Source organism: Macrotis lagotis, chromosome 8 (genome assembly GCF_037893015.1).
Source record: "Macrotis lagotis isolate mMagLag1 chromosome 8, bilby.v1.9.chrom.fasta, whole genome shotgun sequence".
NCBI classification, from domain to species: Eukaryota; Metazoa; Chordata; class Mammalia; order Peramelemorphia; family Peramelidae; genus Macrotis; species Macrotis lagotis.
The window spans coordinates 40,893,512-40,913,268 of NC_133665.1; the positions used below are offsets into that span (position 1 = coordinate 40,893,512).

A 19,757-nucleotide genomic window follows, 5' to 3' on the forward strand; every position below is an offset into this window, starting at 1 on the left:
AACCTGTTTCCAAGAATGGTCAGTATACCCAGTGCCAGCAAAAGAACTTTCTGTCATCTCACTAGTTGTCTGACCCCCTTACCATTTGTGCGTTGAGAGTCCTGGAAGAACTGTTGCCATTGCTAATTTAGAAGCCAAGAGCTGCCACTTGTTTACTGTTGTGCTACCTGTGCTGGTACAGCCTCCACTTCATCCCTTAGGTGATAGACATTACCTGCTTACCTTCGAAGTTGTTTTGGGCTGAAAGAATTTTGAAAAAAAAATAATAGTTCAAGAAAAAACTTTTGTTAACTTTAGAGTAGATCTATATTCTCTCTCCACTTTTGACCCTTGGCTTGGTGTTCTGAGGGCCTCCTACCTTCTCCTCCACCAAAAAACAAATCCAGAATTCTGACCCTCCAAGCAGAATGTATGTGTAGAGAAAGACCATTGCTGTCAACTGCAGGTTAGGGCTTGACTTGAGACTTCTAATGTCAAGAGATGATACTGTTACCCTACTCTGTTCACTCAACTGTTTTGTGTGTTTCATGGACCTCTGTAGCCTAGCAGACCTGTTCTTAAAATATTAATTTTTATATTCATAAAATGAAATGCATAGAACCAAAAAGGAAACTAGTTATATAATAATGATTATTAAAATATTTTTTAAAGTTCATGAGCTTCAAATTAAGAAACTTACTAGACCAAGGGTTGGGAAAATGCAGCCGGAATCACATTTTTTTGTATAATAGTGCCCCCTCCCAACCTAGGAGCTATTTTTTAGATTTCTTTTCACTTTTTTTGTTCATTTTATATTATTAAATTTACATTAATAAATAATAAATAAATTTATATTATTAAATAATCTTGTTGTGAGAATAATCATAAACCCCCATTCCCCCCCCAAAAAAAAAAGATGAGAAAGCTCAAGAATAGATAGAAGGGGGGGGGGGGAAGTGTACTTCAGTCTGTTCAGAGTCCAAGGGTTGTCTCTTATTTTTCTCTAGGGTAAGATAGATTTCTATACCCTATTAAGTGTGTATGTTATTTCCTTTCTGAGCCATTTTGTTTTAGGATTTTGCAAGGCACATGGGGTTAAGTGACTTGCCCAAGGCCACACAGCTAGGTAATTAAGTGTCTGAGGTCAGATTTGAACTCAGGTGCTCCTGACTCCAGGGCTGGTGCTCTATCCACTTGTGCCACCTAGTCGCCCCTTTGTCTGAGTCATTTCTGATGGGAATGAAGGCTCACTCATTCCACCTCACCTTCCCCACTTCCACTCCATTGTCAAAGCTTTTCTTGACTTTTATGTGAAATATTTTAGTCCTTTCTTCCTCTCCTTTCTGTTCCTCCTAGTACTTTCCTTTATCACCTATTGACTACATCTTTTTACTATATTATACCATTATATTCAGCTCCTTCCTGTGCCTTGTCTACCTTTGTTCCTCCTAATACTTTTGTAAATGAGAAAGTTCATAAGAGTTATCAGTATTTTCTTCCCATGCAGGAATACAAACAGTTCAAAATCATTAAGTTCCTCATAATTAGTCTTTTTCATCCACTCCCTCTATGGATCACCTGAATCCTCTACTTGGAGATCAAACATTCTGTTCAGCTCTGGTTGTTTTGGTAGGAAAGTTTGAAAGTCCCCTGTTTCATTGAAAATCCATCTTTTCTCCTGAAAGAGTAGTTGATGGGTAGTTGATTCACAGTTGTAAAGCAAGATCTTTTGCCTTCCAAGTCCTACTAGCCCTTAATATAGGATGCTTCCAGATCTTGTGTAATCCTGACTATAGAGCCACAATAGTTGAATTGCTTGTTTCTTGCAGCTTTTAGTATTTTTTCTTTGACTTGGGAGGTGTTGGAGTTTGGCTATAATATTCCTGGAAGTTTTTCTTTTTGAGATTTCTTTCAGGAGGTGACCGGTGAATTCCCTCAATTTCTATTTTACCCTCTACTTCTAGGATCACGGGGCAATTTTGCTGTATTATTTCTTGAAAAATGAAGTCTAGGCTCTTTTCCTGGTCATGACTTTCAGGCAGCCCAAAAATTTTTAAATTATCTCTTCTGGTTCTGTTTTCAAGGTCATTTGTTTTTCCAATGAAATATTTCACATTTTCTTCTAAATTTTTGTTTGGTACAGTTCTATTTCTCCCTGAGTTCTTAAAAGTCTTCAGCTTCCTTTAGTTCCATTCTGCATTTGAAAGAGTTATTTTTTTCAGAGTTTTTTTTATTGCCTTTTCCAGCTGGCCAATTCTGCTTTTTAAGGCATTCTTCTCATTTACCTTTTGTATTGCTTTTTCCATTTGGCTGAAACTGGTTTTTAACATATTAATTTCTTCAGTATTTTTTTGGTATTTTCATCAAGTTGGTGACTTAGTTTTCATGATTTATCTGCATTGTTCTCATTTCTCCTCCCAATTTTTCCCTCTACCTCCTTTAAATGCTTTTCAAAGTCTTTTTTGAGTTCATCCATAGCCTGAGCCTAATTTCTATTTTCTCTTGGAGGTTTTGGATACAGAAGGTTTGATTTTGTTGTCATCTAAATATGTATTTTTGTCCTTCATGGGACCAAAGTAATTTCTATGGTCAGATTCTTCTTTTTCTGTTGTTTGCTGATTTCCTCAGCCTATGACTGATTTGCTGCACTTTCAAGGCTTTGGGGGGAGTTTTGGGACAACCCACAGGGATCTTAATTCCTCCAAGATCTTATGAGAACCTCTGACTGTTCTCTTGCCTGTGTTCAGGTATTACCCTCTGCTCTGGAACTGTGAGGATGGTCCCTGCTTGGCTATGGTGATTGGGAGCCCAAACTGCAACCTGGATTTGAGTGTGGGCAAACAGCTGAGTCCTGCCACAGGGAGAGCAGAGAGATCTCTTCTGCCTGCCCTGAACCACTTAAGTCTATGGGCTGGGAGCTCTGAAGTGCTGGGTGGCTCTGCTGGCTCCCACTGCAGGTTCTTATTGCAGGGCTGCTCTATGGTCAGAGCTCACTCTGTACTCATTCTGATGTGGCAGAACTCTCTCATCACCCCTCCCAGCTGTTCCCAATGTTTAAACTGCCCCCTCTGCCACAGACCTAGGTGTCCTGCCTGGCTGTGCTTGCCGCCGCTGCTGCCCCCCCCCCCCCCCCCCCCGGTGGAACAGACCTGTTCTGGAGATCTTCTAAGTTGTCTTGGACTGGGGAATTGTATCACTCAGTCTTTCTGACAGCTTTTGGAGTTTTGGGGGGAAATGAGTTTCTGGGAATTCCTGCCTTCACATAGCCATCTTGGCTCTGCCTCCCTATATTTTAGATTTTCAAATAAAGTTTTGTTGAAAAATGTACCATTCTTAGCCCACCCAATTTGCCCCTCCATCTGTAGTTTGCATATCCCCTTGTCTAGAGCAGTAAGGACCAGTTTTAGAACTACTGACTGTTGTTCAAGGTTATTTCCCTTACACCTTATTATTTCTTTAGGTTCACAGTGTCAATATACCACCAAAAAGTTGTACAGGATAAGAACTTGGAACAGTCCATTTTTATCTCACCAGATAGAGATTTAGAGCAATTTCAATGAAGTGGTGAGGAAAAAGTACCCAACTAAAGTATAACTAAAAGAATATTTGTTAGGTTAGCGTAAAATTTGAGTTTGCTCACATTAATTTCATGGTCTGAATCTACTGAATCCACAAATTCACATATATAAATATCACTTTTCCAGAGTCTTTCTTTATAAAAGCCCTCATGAACATAAACATTGTTAGATTGTGGGATTATAAATATGAAGCAAAAAAAAATTTGTCTGCTTATAGGCTTTATGCTCTCAACTTCTTACAATTTTACTTGTGATATCTCTCTGCCTTCTCTCCAACCCAAACACCCCACTTGAAACTTCTCTTTTAAAGGTTACCTGCTAAATTAGTCAACCTCTTCCAGCTTTACTGCCTTGTATTTGATTACATAAAACTTTGTTAAATACCTTATTGGATATTGTCTTCCCTTTTCTGTGACATGCTATTTTCAAAGAACCTGTCCTGAATCCTTTTTTCTTTTCTTCTTTTTTTTTTTCTCCTCTGTTCTCTTGTGATCTCATCTCTGTCTCAGATATGGATTCAGTTATTTTTAAGCCAATGACTCTCAAATTTAGATACTCAGCCCTAATCTCTCTTGAACTGTACCCACTCCTATATTTCCCTACTAGACCTTTATACCTACATACCTACATGTCTTGCTGGCATCTCACAATGGTATTCATTTTCTCCGATGTGATGCCTTACCTCTTCCCAACTTCTTTCTAATCACTCAGACTCATAACCTGAAAATCGTCTTCAATTCTTCCCTCTTTTTGTCCCCCTTTTTCCATGTCAAATCAACAGCCAAGTCAAGTGGTTTCTATCTAGAGATAGAAACTACCAGGAGTTCTTTTGACTTGTCCACCCAGGCCTTAACACCATACCTGCTTGGCACATTGTTAGGGTCTTGATAAAAGCCTGTTGGCTTGACTTAACCCCCTTTTCTCCACTCATGACAATTATATACCTGAACTATTTTAATAGCCTTCTGATTGTTCTCTGGTCTCTTCCCCTTGCAATTCCTTCTTGGTAAAATATGGATTGTGACTTGGTTCCTAAGGTTTTCAGTTCCTCAAACCATTAAATACTTAATGAGTGCAGAGGACTTTGCCAGGTATAGGATTCAAAGATCTGTATAATACATTCTCAACTGTCATGTCTATTGGAGGGTATGGTACATACATGAATAATTATTATGCAAAAAATACCTAAGTACGTATGAAAAATGCAAATATAGTTTTATTTATTATCAAGGGGATAAGATCATTATAGACTGGAGGCATCAGATTTGTGGATTGTGTAAGGGACATAACACCTTTTAAGTAGTTGGTGAAGTCAGTTTTGGTTTTGGAAGAGAGATTGGAGGTGAGACAGATGAATTCTTTTTGTAGAGGTAATTGTCCTGAGTGAGGGATATTGCTGAGGGATAGAGTTTTGAGAACAGGTTAAGTGAGGATAGTTTCTTGAGAATGATCATATTTAAGGCATCTGGGGAAAAAGTGAGGGAGGAATCAGGGAAGGAGGAGTAGTTAGGGAAAGATCATTACAGAAAGAACCAGGAGGGTATGCTGTCTCTGAAACCAAAATAATAGAATTTAATGGTATTAAAATATGAGAGTAGAGAATAGAGCTTGTATTGTAAATAGGTGAGTATTGTAGAAAGCTTTTTTAGAATTAGTGGAAGCCTGCGCAGGTTTATTTATAGGTCAAAGAAACATGAGACATCAGGGATGATTTGGAAGTAAGTTTACAGATATAAAGATTAGCATTATCAAGGAGTAAAGATATCACAGGAAGGACAGGGGAGAAGGGAATGAGAAATGGTACTGGGAAGTTTAGGACCTGATGTTAATGACCTTCAAATCTTAAGTGAAGTAGGGTCTTGTCATTCGTTGTATGCATAATTATTGTTGGTATCTCGGTGTTGTTTTAATTGCATTTTTCTAATAAGTATTGGTTTGGAGCATTTTTTCATATAATTATAGATAGATTTTACAACTTTGTCTGAAAACTTCCTGTTCACAATGTTTGATCATTTATGTATTAGGATTAACTTTAAAAAAAATTAACTCAGTTCTCTGTATATTTGAGAAATAAGGCCTTTACTAAAAAATATTTTAATATTATTTCATCGTCCATGGTACCTTCAGCAAAATGCTAATTTCCTTGATTATCAATTAAGTCTATTTTTGCTTTATCTGAGATTATGTTTGTTATCCTTGCCTTTCTAACTTCAGCTGAAATAAAATAGATACTATTCCATCCCTTAATTTTTTCTCTGTATATTTTTCTATTTCAAGTGTGTTTATTGTAAACATAAATATATAGTTGGATTCTAGTTTCTAATCCATTCTGTATCCATTTCCATTTTATGGGTGATTTCATTCTATTCACGTTCACAGTTATGACTACTATGTACTTCCCTCCATCTTATTTTCTCTTGTCTATCTTTCTCTTATTTTTTTTTAACCATGCCTTTCTTCACCCTCCCTTTTATCATTCCCCCCATATCTCTTAGCCTTCTCCTTCCCCTCATGTATCTCTATTGGGTAAAATATATTTCTATATCCCAACTGAATGTGTGTACACATATTTTCATACATATATGCATATATATATATGCATATTTTCTTCCATCTTGGAACCAGTTCCAAGAAGAATGAAGTTCAAACATTACCTATTATCCCCTCACACATTTCCCCCACAACTATAAAAGCTTTTTCTTGCATCCCTCTTTTATATGAGATAATTTCCCCATTATTATTTTCCTTTGTTCCAATGCATTCCTCTTTCTTATCCCCCTTCTTTTTTTTGGCATTGTTTTATAATCGATTTATACCTGTCCTTTATCTCTGTAGATTCCTTCTCACTGACCTAATAGTGATAAAGTTCTTACAATTTACATGTATCTTTGCATATAGAAATATAAACATTTTAACCTTATTTAGTCTATTATTATTTTCATGTTTACCTTTTTAGGCTTCTCATAAATCTTGTGTTTGATTGTAAAATTTTCTATTTAGTGCTGGCATTTTCATCAGGAATACTTTAGTCTTCCATTTCATTAAATGTTGATTTTTTCCCCCCAAGGATTATACTCAGTTTTGCTAGGTAGTATATTTTTGGCAGTCCTGTTCTCCCTTGTTTTCTGCAGTATAATATTCTGAAGTTTCTTTGGGATTCATTTTGGGATCTCTTTCAGTAGGCATTTTTTTCCATTTCTATTTTACCTCTGGATCTAAGCTATCTAGAAAATTTCTTGAAATATTGACTTTTTTAAGTAGTCTAATAATTCTTAATTCATCTTAACTCCAGGTCAGCTGTTTTTCTGATGAGTTTTCACTTCTATTTCTATTGACTTTTAATTTTTCTTGACATTTCAAAATCAATCATTAGCTTCCTCTCACCCAATTCTGATTTTTAAGGATTATTTCCTTCTGAGTTTTCTGCCACTTTTTCCATTTTGGCCAATTTTATTTTTATGACATTTTCTCATAGGGTTTTGTTGTTGTTGTTGTTTTTGCAAAGCAGTGGGGTTAAGTGGCTTACCCCCAAAGTCACACAGCTAAGGTAATCATTAAGCATCTGAGGCCAGATTTGAACTTGGGTACTCCTGACTCCAGGGCTGATGCTCTATCCACTGTGCCACCAAGCCCCTATGACATTTTCTTAAACCTTTTATGTGCCATTTTTTTTTATTTGCTCCAGCTATAAATCTTCTTTTCATCACTCTCAGTTCCTTTCCCTCCACCACTCTTACCTCTTTTGTTTTTCAAAGAATTCTTGTTAGGTTCATATCCAATTTTCACTTTTGCTTCAGGCTCTTTCATGTAATCTACTTCTGAGTTTGTGTTTTGGTCTTCTCTGCCTCCATAGTAGTTCAAGTTCTTTTTTGGTTTGTTTGCTTGCTTATTTTTTCCAGCCCATTTTTATCTTTGGGGCTCTGCTCACTTGAAAGTGTCCCAAACTTAAGGCTTTTTTGTACTCTTATTTTCAGAGCAAATTCTAGGGGTCTACAAGTTTTCAATGCCTCCTAGGTGTTGTTATCTTGAGAGAAGTATGGTCATTGCCCTTCTCTAGCAACAATTGCTAGCATCCCTCACTGTAACCCAGAAGAATTGCCATTTAGCATCTGATCTGGTGCCAGCACAGGGTTCTTCTGTGGTTTCTGTCTGACCAGTTCTCCTTAGCATCTTTGGACTGAGAGCTCCCATAGTTGCTGCTGCTATCACTGCAGTCTTCTTCAAGAAGGCCCCTGGGATAAAGTGGTGCTACTTTGTGTGTTTTAGATCAGCTCTTACTCTGGTGTCACAGACCTCTCTTCCTGACCTTCATAAGCTGTCTTGGGCTGGCAGATTGTATCATCTCAACCTTTTGTTGACTCTGCCACACCAGAATTTGATTTTGTGCATTATTTTAAAGTTCTTTGGAGGGGAATGTTGATAAGAGTTCAACTGGGTTGTTACCTCTCCTCTGACATAAAAGATTGTTAGGTGTCTTTGGAACATTGAGTACTTCTGTGCAGAGTTGTAATTCAAAGAATTAATCAGAGGAACAAAATTAAGGTATAAGTGCCATGGTACAATGGGTAAAAATACTTGGATTTAGAGTCAGAAGATTTGAGGTAACTCACTTTTCTTCTTTGGGTCTCAGTTTCTTCATTTGTAAAACGAGGGGGTCATTTCTAACTCTAAAATGAGCATCATATGATCAGATTTGTAGATAACCTAAAGCTATGAATGATCACTAATACAGTGAACATTTTGGGATCCAGTTCAATTCAAAAAGTGTGTATTAAATACTATGAGGTTACCTTCTGGTGGAGAAAAACAATGTGGATACAGTTAAATCAGTACAAATCATGTACAAGTAAATACAAAGTAATTTCCTGAACAGAGTATAGAAAAAGCTCTACTAACAAGGAGGATTTCAAATTTGTTGAGAAAGTTATTTTTAAATATGTTAAGCATTTGACTGTGATGAGTACTTTTGGATGTTTCAAAAATATTTTTTACTATCTAGGATAATATTAAACTGTTTATCAATTTTGGCAGCATATAGAAGTAGCTTGGTAGTTGATAGGGGGGAAAAAGCAAACTGGAATGAGAATTTCTGTGACTAATCTCCAGGGTGAATATTTTTTTAACCCTTGAGTTAATAGAATATATTAGTCTCTGAAATTTTTTTAGTAAGTATTAACTTTTATTTTTTATTTTTGTTCTAAAAAAGGCTGATAACTTGTGGCTACTAACATGTATTATTTTTTCTTCAGTCATATTTAACTTTTGTTCCTTTAGGCAAACCTGCAATTGCCCATAGAGATCTGAAATCAAAGAATATTTTAGTTAAGAAGAATGGAACATGCTGTATTGCAGACTTAGGACTTGCAGTAAGACATGATTCAGCCACAGATACAATTGATATAGCTCCAAATCACAGAGTGGGAACAAAAAGGTAAATTAAATATTATTTAATGTACTTGAAATCATTTTATTCCTTCCCTTCCTTTTTTGTACTTGATTTTTCTTCCATATTTTATTGATTTTACTCACACGTCCAGGAGTTAGAAGAGCTTAGTTTTTTTGCATGCTAAGTAGAAAAACCTGAGACCAGCACACCTAAAGAAAAGGTACAAATTAGAAAGTGGGTACTTCCTGCATCACACACCTATGGCCAAGAAACTTTTTTTTCAGCTTGCAGCTTTCAACTTGACTAGCCCTTTATCTTAGGATATAAGAGTGAATTGCTTCTATCCAAAGTTATATAACATCTGGGCTTTGTTGGAACTTGGAATTCCTGGGACTCCTCAGAAATCTCAAATGGACCCCAGGACTACCTGGTCCCAAGGAGGGGAATCTCTTTGGTTGGTGAGCTTGGTTTTGATTTTTGGAGAAACTCTAGAATAGATCATTAAAGAGATGATTAACAAAACTCTAGAAAACAAAGTAATGAATGATTACAAAAGCAACAGCAAGTCTTCAAGAATTGGTTATATTAGACTGGACTTGGGTACTCAGTATCACAATCAACATTTACTTTTATATTTACATAAACATACTTTAAATGTGAAATTACACAAATATGTTTAAATATATATATATATATATATATATATATATATATATATATATATATAATAGATGTGTGGTTAATGGTTTTTTTTCTTGTAGCTATTATCTAAGATAACCTTCCTGTTAGATGAAATCTTCAGCTAATGTTTAAGGACTTACACTGACATTATAACGGTGTTTGAAGTCATAGGATATTAGGACTAAGTATCACAGGAAACCTAGAAGTCTTATGATTTAGCTATGGCTATCAAATAATAGACTAGAACTATTAATTTAAAAAAATCTAGGTCCTTTGACTCCATATCTTGTCCTCTTTTGATTTTAGAAGTCTTCCCTAAGCTGCTTTTTTAGATATGTTGTCCCCAAATCATCTGATGAATTCTTTCACTTCTCTATAAAACTGGTATTTCTGTTGTGTGTGTGTGTGTGTGTGTGTGTGTGTGTGTGTGTGTAGAGAGAGAGAGAGAGAGAGAAAGAGAGAGAGAGAGAGAGAGCATTATGTCATTAGGGAAAAATACTCAGTAGGTATTTTTTTTGAATCACTTTAAAATTCTATTTAAAAAGTTTAACTATTTTAAAATATTTGTTTCTCTAGGGACTTAAACAATAGGTCTAAAAATTCTTGTAGAATGTAGAATACAAATTTTGGAGCAAGACTTGGCATTTTTTTGAATAGTGATTGGAAAAAAGGCAGTGCTAAGATATTTATGAAGAAACATCCTTTGATACATAGGGAGAAAGTATACAGACACATTTTATGTATTTTATACAATAGAATATTTGTTCAATAAGTTTTTATGAGTTTCTACTGTTTGCAAAGCACTGTGAAAGATACTGAGGTATACTGAGAAATGGACTCTATATGTATGTATGTTTAAAAAAAGAACCAGAAATCTGTATTTTTTGTAAAAAAAAAAGTCCTATGAAGTACCTTCAAATATTAGGATATTCCAATTTCTATTGTATGATCACTAGGATAATTTTATAAATGTCATAGAAAAGTTTTTTCTCGAGAACAACCTTCAGGTCAAATTTTTTTATATTAGTCAAAGTACCCCTTTTCAATTCCCTTTGAAATTCTAAGAATGCTAACAAAAGGATCATTAATTAAACTTATTTCTGAATAGCATTATTTTTAGGTAGGCTATGTTTTTGATACAGTAGAATTATATATACTTTTTCAGGATATTCCAGTTTACTGAAAATAGAAAATATATTTACAATCATTTCATAGGATTTTTTTTAAAGGGAGACAGCTAGTTGTGTATTCTGGTAAAAGTAATGGATGTCAGGTTAAGAGACCTGTGTTATAGTCCTGTTTCCACCACTAAGTAACTAGCTTTAAGACCTTGAGCAAATAATTCTCTGTGGTTCATTTTTATTACTTTGGAAAGGTAAATTGAGATGGAATTGTGGAGGGTTTTGAATGCTAATCAATCTAATCTTTTATTTAATAAGCAGAGGAAAATATTTGAAGATTTTTGAGTAAAGGAGTAATGTGATTATGGTTTTGCAATAAAAGATAATGTGGCAGCAGTATATATAAAGTAAATTTGGGAAAGGTTGGGTGGGTGAAGTTAGGAGAATAAGAAAGTGATTAGACATGGTCTATACACCTGTAATCCCTGCCACTGGGAAGACTGATGCTGGCAGATCTCTTGAACTCAGGGCTCAGTCAGCCAGGAGGCACTCCAGGTTTAGCAGTGGTATTCGAGACCCCAGGAAGCAGGAAGCAGGAAGCCACCAGACTACCTAATAAGGAACAAACAAGCCCAACATGGAGATAAGAGAGTCAAAGGTCCTGGGACAGTGGAAGTAGACCTGGACCTCTGAGTGGGACTTGCACTTCAATCTAGGAGAAGTAAGGAGAATAAAGTTGGTTTTGTTTGCTTATTTGTCTAAGGTAATAGTATAAACAAGAAAGAAGTGACTAGAAGCAGAAAGTCAAATTAAAACAGTGGTCTTAGACAAGGGACCTTAGAACAGCATGGGAACAGTTCAGAAAACAAGGATTAGGCAGTCACCCTTATATCAGGTTTGAATATTGGAAAGGATCATGAAATGGATATTTTTGTTCATTCATTTTCAAGAGTGAGTGTGTGTGTGTGTGTGTGTGTGTGTTTTTCATGAATATATAATTCAGCATAGTCTATTTGATTAATAATCAGATACCTTCATACATTTTATATTGACAGAACTAACCCTTAATTCACTTATCTCCTTTTAAGAGTATCTGATAGTTTTTCACATGTAATTCTCTGTACAGATGGAGGAATTCTTGAGTTTTATATGTTGGTTTGCTTGTCAGGAAAATAATTCATCCAGGTGTTTTTGAATATGTTTCCCTTCACTGTTATGACTAGACTTCCCTGTCTTCCTTCTTAGACAAGTAAACTCTTATCTGAACTACCTTACCTACTCTTAGCCTTCCCTAACCCCTCTTAATTCCTATGCCTTTCCTCTGTTTATTATTTGTGTGTGTGTGTGTGTGTGTGTGTGTGTATAGAGTTTGCTTTGCATATATTTGTTGGCATGTTAGCTCCTCAAGAACAGGGATTATTATCTTTTGCCTCCTTTTGTATCTCCCAGTTCTTAGCTTGGTACCTGACACTAAAAGACTCTTCATGTTCATGTTTTTTTTAATTAGGTATATGGCCCCAGAAGTTCTAGATGATTCTATCAACATGAAGCACTTTGAATCATTTAAACGTGCTGACATCTATGCAATGGGTCTAGTGTTCTGGGAAATAGCTCGTAGGTGTTCAATCGGTGGTAAGTTACAGCCTTAATAGTTAAGTGAATATTACTCACCACCTCTAGGATTTGTGAGGAAGGTGTTTTCTTAGAACTACAAAGGATACATTAATAAAGATTGTTGTTTTTTAAAAGTGTTTTATACATAGAAAATTTCTGAAAGAAAACCTGTTTAGTCAGTCTACTACTTAAGCCATTTCTCCTGGGAAATTTCATAATTCCAATTAAAAATAGAAAGAAAAGAAAGGAATTTTTGATTAAGGGAAAGAAAAGAACCTGCTTCCCGATATCTCTGTCTTTGTGCCTCTTTGTCTCCCCTTTTTCTGTTCTATGATTGGAGATACCTGATTGTTGGGGTTAAATTTAATTCATATTATTCTGGAAATTATCCATAGAATAGTTATCTGCCTAAGAAAGATGGTGTCACTTAGGAATCTATCTTTATGTATGTGAATCATAACTTGAACTGGCAAGAATTTCATCAGATTTTGTCCCAGCAAATAAGCTCATTATTAATTTGACAGTACATGTAACCCTACTCTTAGTGGATAAGTAAAAAGAACAAAAATAATGCCTAGTCAAATATTTCATGTTTGTGTCTGCTAAAGATAATATATTGTATATTACTATATAAATATATGCTACAGATATATGTCACATCATGTAATAATATGTCTGAGTTAACATGAAATCATGGATAGATTGACCTTAGACTTAGAAGGAAGAAGCCGGGTTCAGATCTTACTTCTTGTGTGACCCTGCACAAACACTTGACATCTCAGTGCCTTAAAACCTTTGCCTTGGTTGACTTAGTGGAAAAAGTTTCCTATACCAAGGAAAACAAAAATGAATAAACATTACGGTATTTTTATTTAGTCATTCGACTTATGCTATAAACAGATCCTTTAAATGCAGATATTCACCTTCATAGAGCTGACTCATCCTTTATTTTAAGAAATAAAAGATATTTCCCTTACCTGAAGAAATTTTATAGTAAACAATGAACAATTATCCTTAAATTAGCAACTTACAGTACTTAACTTTATAGAGCACAATTTCAATTTGTATGTATTTTTTTAAACGACATAGGAATTCATGAAGACTACCAGCTGCCTTATTATGATCTCGTACCTTCTGATCCATCAGTAGATGAAATGCGGAAAGTTGTTTGTGAACAGAAGTTACGGCCAAACATTCCAAATCGATGGCAGAGTTGTGAAGTAAGAATTACTTGTAATTATTGTATAATTTTTAATTTCCAATATTTAGATAAAATTTTTTTGCATTGAAGATAAGAATTATAATAAAACACTTGATTTTCAAATGAACTAATTTAAATGCATGGTGATAAATGACCATTGATATTTTGGTTGGATACCAGTTTTTGCAGCACAGTATTCAAAACAAGATAGTAGTTTGAAGACCCCACCTACTTAAGCCTTCCTACAGCAGATATCTTAATTATTAACTTACTTTTGCCCTCCTTACCATTTTACCAAGAGTAGTGAGAGAAAGTAGTAGAAATTAGTATTATAGCTCTTGATTCCAGTGGTGAACAATTCAAATGGAATACTTGGATAAAGTTAGTGTTAGCCTGCATTTGTAATATTGCTATCCCAGTCTTCTATTTTGTTTGACAGATACACTCGGGGTAGGATATGAAGTTGATGCCAAAAAGTGGATTTCCCATTCAGTATAGATTGATTGTGTAGTTCATTATAAATTGGTTATCTAAGTACTATCACAGTCAAGTAGATCATGAACTTTTTTGAAGAGATTATTCAATAAGTTATTTTTTAAAGTTTAAAAACAAAATTTAAATTTTGTGGGGTTCTGTGTTTCCATTTTCTCTTTTATAAAAGATGGGTGCAGTATCCATTCTTTTCTTTTTTTCATAAAATTATATAATTATGCCTCATATCACAGTATGTACCTATAAACAAAAGTATTGAGGTTATTGTCTGAATCACCTATAAAAGTTTTGATTTTTTTTCCTTATTTTCACAGGCCTTGAGAGTGATGGCCAAAATTATGCGAGAATGTTGGTATGCCAATGGAGCAGCTAGGCTTACAGCTTTACGTATTAAGAAAACATTATCACAACTCAGTCAACAGGAGGGCATAAAAATGTAATTCAACATTGCAGCCGAATAACACTCTAGATCCATATCTACTCCTGGGTTTTCGTTTGGAAGGTCAGTTGTTCTACCTCACTGAGAGGGAACAAAAGGATATTGCCTCCTTTTGAAACATGGAAGTAACAGTGGATTACTGAACTCCAGGATTACTGTGGACCCAAGAAGAAGCTGTGTGGGTTCTTTCTGTGCACTATGAACACCTCTTTCCCGGGACAGTTAAAAAAAAATTGTTGTGTAGTCTCTTTATTTTATTAACATGAAAGTTGTTTTTTTAAAAGTTGATTGCCAGTCTTAACATTAGTTAACTCTGCTAAAGATTTATCTTTTTAAAAAGGGGAGTTGAATTGTACAGGACATTATTATTACTGTAAGTGATTTAATCCTGGTTAGTACAATCTCAAAGTTTTCTGAACCACTAAAATTATCCTTGATTCAGACTTTGAATGTACTACAGTTTAATTTTCAGGATCTTTTAAAATGAAACTACCCTAGTAAAATGCTGAATTTCAAAATAAACTCATCCAATTGAGAACTTAATTTATGCAGTTATATTTTGTATACTATTATTTCACTTAATCAGAATCACAAGCCTTCAAAATGAAATTGTACTATACCAGTAAGTGCCACTTCTGTGTCTTTCTAATTCAGATTAGTAAACATTGTATAATCAACTCTACAGAGGCTAAATTCAAAAGATTAATTTAGGTGATTGAAAATACATAGTATTTTTGGCATATAATAATTATATCATTCTTTAAAAAAACTTAGCAATATTTGCTTCTAAACCACTGTGGAAATTAGAAAGTATTAAAGTTAGATATTTTAGTTATGGTCACATTTTAACAATATACTATTGAGTTTTATGATATCCATAGAATTTTTTTAAATCAAGTGGCACTCTAGATACTTATAGTACTTTAATAATTTAAAATGAGGATAAAGACTAATTTTTTTAAAAGGGGAAGTTTGCTATATTTAGCTGTTTATAAAAAAAGTTGTTTGTGTGTGACTCTATAAAAATCTTTTTTTTTCCCTCTGTCAAAAACAGTGTTATTTTTAAAATAATGTAATTACCACACTGTTAAAAGTTCATTATTTTTTTCCCTTAGGAAAGTGAAAGCAATTTATAGGTTGAAATATAATGGTTGTGCAAGATACAAGTGCATCAGTTAAGTAAAAATACACTTGTCCTGTGGCTTCTGTTGATATTTTTGTAATTAAGTTGAAGCTAGAGTGCTTTTTGAGGTATCATTAGAACCAGAAGAAGATAAAGCTTTTAATTCACCTTTTTCTCTTTGTAAATGTGAGCAGAATATTTATAACATGCTTAATATGTATTTGAATTTGATTTACCACTTGGTATTTGAGACAGGAAAATCTGAAAGTAGCAGGTGAATTTCAACATTCAAATCAAGTAAGTACATAAAGTAAATTTGTCATAGATTTCAAATTAACAAGTTGAGTTTATAGCTAGCTGTCCTTTACTTCCAGTGCTATAAAATCTGTAAAGTGTTTTCCCAGTTTTCGGAGTTTTTATTTAATCATTGTGATCCATCCATTCTAGAGAACACTCCCCCCCCCAAGATGGATGTTGAATCTTTGAATTTATAGTGTTAACCATTTAAAAATAAATAATTGGAATAATTTTATAGTATTTTTATTTTAAAAGTGATAGACATTCAACTGAATAGGAGTTGCATTATAATATCTTGTCTCTTAAAATTTGAAAGAATAAATTTGAGAGACAATTAGTCCAAAACCAAAGTAATATTAGGAGTGACTTGTTATTTACAAATTAAGCATTTATTTCATTTATTTAAAGACATCATGAGTGAAACCGTGATTAGTCGCCACTGTTGCATACAGCATAGTATTCTAATTTGCCTAAATTTGAACTTTTTTCCCTATGGTTATCCCTTCCCAAAAAAGAAAATTTGTGGGAGAGATTCATTTTTGTAATTATCATATTATTAACCAGGAAATAAGTACTTCTAGCTTTGTGAATACTTTAAAAAAATTTAAGATTCGTCAACTTATTTCATTTTATTTTATTGTATTCAGGGGACCAATACATTTCATCATTAAAGAGATTTTATATAATTTTAAGAATATACCAAAATTTCTTGTCTAATTGAAAAATTGTAATGCATGATTTATTTCACAATTTGTGAAAGGTAAAAATTTCAGCAAGAAACATATTTAATATCATTAGAAGGAAGGTTGAGTTAACATTAGACTGTCCCTGGCTACCTAGGCATAGATACACTTTTCTTAAATCAGGAGTTTCATTTAGTAAATTTCTTAAGTTCTTTTATAGTTTTATTTATGAGTATAACTCTTGCTATTTGGGCCAGTGATGCTTTAAATAACCCCAAATTTTCTATAATTGGGAAAGATGACTTAAAAGTAAAAATGAACATTGGTGAGGCAATAACTATAAGTGAAAATAACCTGATGATATTATTTTGGTAATATGGAAGCAGTTGCCTTCTTGCATGCTGTTTACATTTCATATATTTAATCCTAAAAGTAGTTAACATGAGTTAAAATGTCATCTGTCCAAAAATCTCATCCTCACCATGAAAAAGGGAGTGACAAAAACAGAGCATATATTGTGGCCACAAGCAGCACCAGATTTACAACATTGTTCTTTGCCAATTCTTTAAGTCTTATAACTTTTCACTAATGAATTTTTTTTGGATTTCTTCAGTTTTAGAGGTTGCTGACTGAAGTTGTCCACTGTTTAACAAGATTCCTTAATTATCTGAGAATGAGGCATGACAATGGCAACCCATTTCTAGATTAACCAGGCATTATTAAAATCTGCCACCTGGATGGTACTCTCCTGACACTTCTACAGATTTGTATGAAATTTGGGGAGATGGTGGAGGTACCAGTTGTGGCAATGCTGATTGAGCTGGAAATCATGAAAAGCACAGGGGAGCCCTGTCGATCCTGTAGTAGTAGAGTGGAAGTTATATACTTTGCCTCAGCCTGATTCAAAGTACAATCAAAAAGTGCCTATACTAAGCAAGAATGGACATTGCTATGAAATCAGTATGAAATTTATCTATCCTTAACTAAGTTTAGAAGGTTAATTAGCTTGTCATTTTGCATCATGTAAACCAATGTTTTCTAGTTTCTACTCAAAAAAGGTTTGATATATGCAGATTAAAAATTAAGAAAATTGTTAATAAAACAATCTGCATTTTTTGCTAGGTTTCATCAATGTTTTATGTCCCTGTATTGAACCAATGATTTAAAGCAAAATGTTAAAGATATTAGCAAATGGGAGAGGAGATTCTTGTTCTGACTGAGCAGATTTCTGGTTTAGTTGAAAATGACAATTCTTAGAAGGTTTCAGTTCTTTAAGAGTAGTACTAGGGACTGCTACTGATGCTTCGAGGGACCCTTTGGATTGCTGGAATACTTCTGTATGCTGGATTTCTTGAATATTTCAGAGATGACAGTTCTTAAACATTGGCACTTTCACTCTAGGCTAAATTTTTTTGCATTGTGATACCTTTGAAAATGTGACTAATAACATTTGACTATTGAGCATAAGCTTTCATTAATTTTTCTAAACAAAGTATGTAAAATAGATCATGAACCATTTTTTAAAATCCTTTTTTTCACATCGTGCCATAGAAAATGATTATAGAGGTATTTGGTGTTAATTTACATGTAAAGAAATGCTTCAATATATCATTTGCTTTAAACCTAAATTACCTCTTAAAAGACCAAGGTACATTTACCTCATTGTGTATATAATGTTTTAATATGTGTCAGAACATTCTCTTGATTTGCAGTTGTTTCTATTCTATAAACTATGGGTATTATATATCGCTAAATTGACAACTCCAATGGTACTGCTGTTTATAATTGTGCCCCATTTGACACCATTTATCCTTTCTATTTGCTGTATTTTACTGTATTTTTGCAAATTGTTGTGGCTTTCGATATAGCATATGCTCTTCTAGAGATGTACAAATTATGCCCTGTATAAAATTTACATTTTAGGTGATTAAATTTGCAGAGCTCATACAGATGACAAAAAAAAACCCCACAAATTTCATTTTCCCATAAAATTTTGGAAATTATATATTGTATTTGTAGTACATATCCAAAATGGATTGTAAGTAGGAAGTAGAAGAGTAATGCTTATGTTAGCATTTAACACTACAATAGAAAGATTAAAGCAATGCAAATAAACTACTCTTTTTCCAAGCACTATTATAAGTGTAAAGTGTGTTGAATATGCTATATATATATACGCTATGATTTCAAACAGAAATGAGCCTTCACTATTAAGAATCATATTTTATAGGGGGAAGCTAGGTGGTGCAGTGGATAGAGCACTGGCCCTGGAGTCAGGAGGACCTGAGTTCAAATTGGGCCTTAGACACTTAATAATTAGCTAGCTGTGTGGCCTTGGGCAAGCCACTTAACCCCATTGCCTTGCAAAAGAAAGAAAAGAAAAGAAACATTTATAAAATGGACTTTTGGGTAAGAAGGTTGAGTAATTGTCATCTTTAAGCCCAGTTCTCATTTATCACCTTATAAGAGCAAGAAATGCCATGTATAAACAGAGGGATAGGAGAGGGGGAATACCCAAGGGAAAGTTAATAAAAATACAGCAGAGACTAGAGAAAGGAATAATGATGATGATGATGATGATGATGATAATGCAATAATAGCTAGGCCCTACCCCTCCTTGAAAGGAGATTAAAACAACCTCAAGAAACTCCCAAATGTTTTCTGGGGGGCAAGGGCAAAATGGGGTTAATGTGTGACTTGCCCCAAGGTTACATAGCTAGGATTTGAACTCGGGTCCTCCTGCCTTCAGGGCTGGTGCTCCATCCACTATGCCACCTAGCTGGCTACAGAATGATTTTTAAATAAAGATTTTTAAGACAATACAAGTACAGAAAATTGGCTGCCTATTAGTAATTAAAGGCCAGGAGAATCAACAATTTACAATGAAGGCTTAAATCTTAAAGTAAGGTATGGTAAAAATGCAGAGATGAAACAATAAATAGTAAATATTCAAAGTTGGCAAAGTAAAGACATTTAAAGTCTTCCTAAACCAAATGCAATCATAAACCTAGCTTGGCAGGATGAGCTGACACTTAACTGGTCTCCCAAAAACTATAGTGAAAGGACCTAATGGTCAACCTTAGGAAAATCATGCAAAAACACTACAGAAAAGAAAATTCAAAGACTACTGTCATCAAGAAACTTGAATTCAAAAATATAATCA

The 19,757-nt window shown here is 34.2% G+C and overlaps 1 protein-coding gene across 1 annotated transcript in view; it reads left to right on the top strand.

The window, feature by feature from the left end:
- The window catches only part of TGFBR1 (transforming growth factor beta receptor 1), a 63,051-nt gene extending 44,321 nt beyond the window's left edge, over positions 1 to 18,730 (top strand). The window contains exons 6-9 of the mRNA XM_074196726.1: positions 8,832 to 8,988; positions 12,253 to 12,377; positions 13,449 to 13,579; positions 14,367 to 18,730. Coding sequence (XP_074052827.1) covers positions 8,832 to 8,988; positions 12,253 to 12,377; positions 13,449 to 13,579; positions 14,367 to 14,492 — 539 coding nt within the window. The 3' untranslated portion in view covers positions 14,493 to 18,730. The remainder of the gene's footprint in view (positions 1 to 8,831; positions 8,989 to 12,252; positions 12,378 to 13,448; positions 13,580 to 14,366) is intronic.
- Positions 18,731 to 19,757: the final 1,027 nt, after the last annotated feature.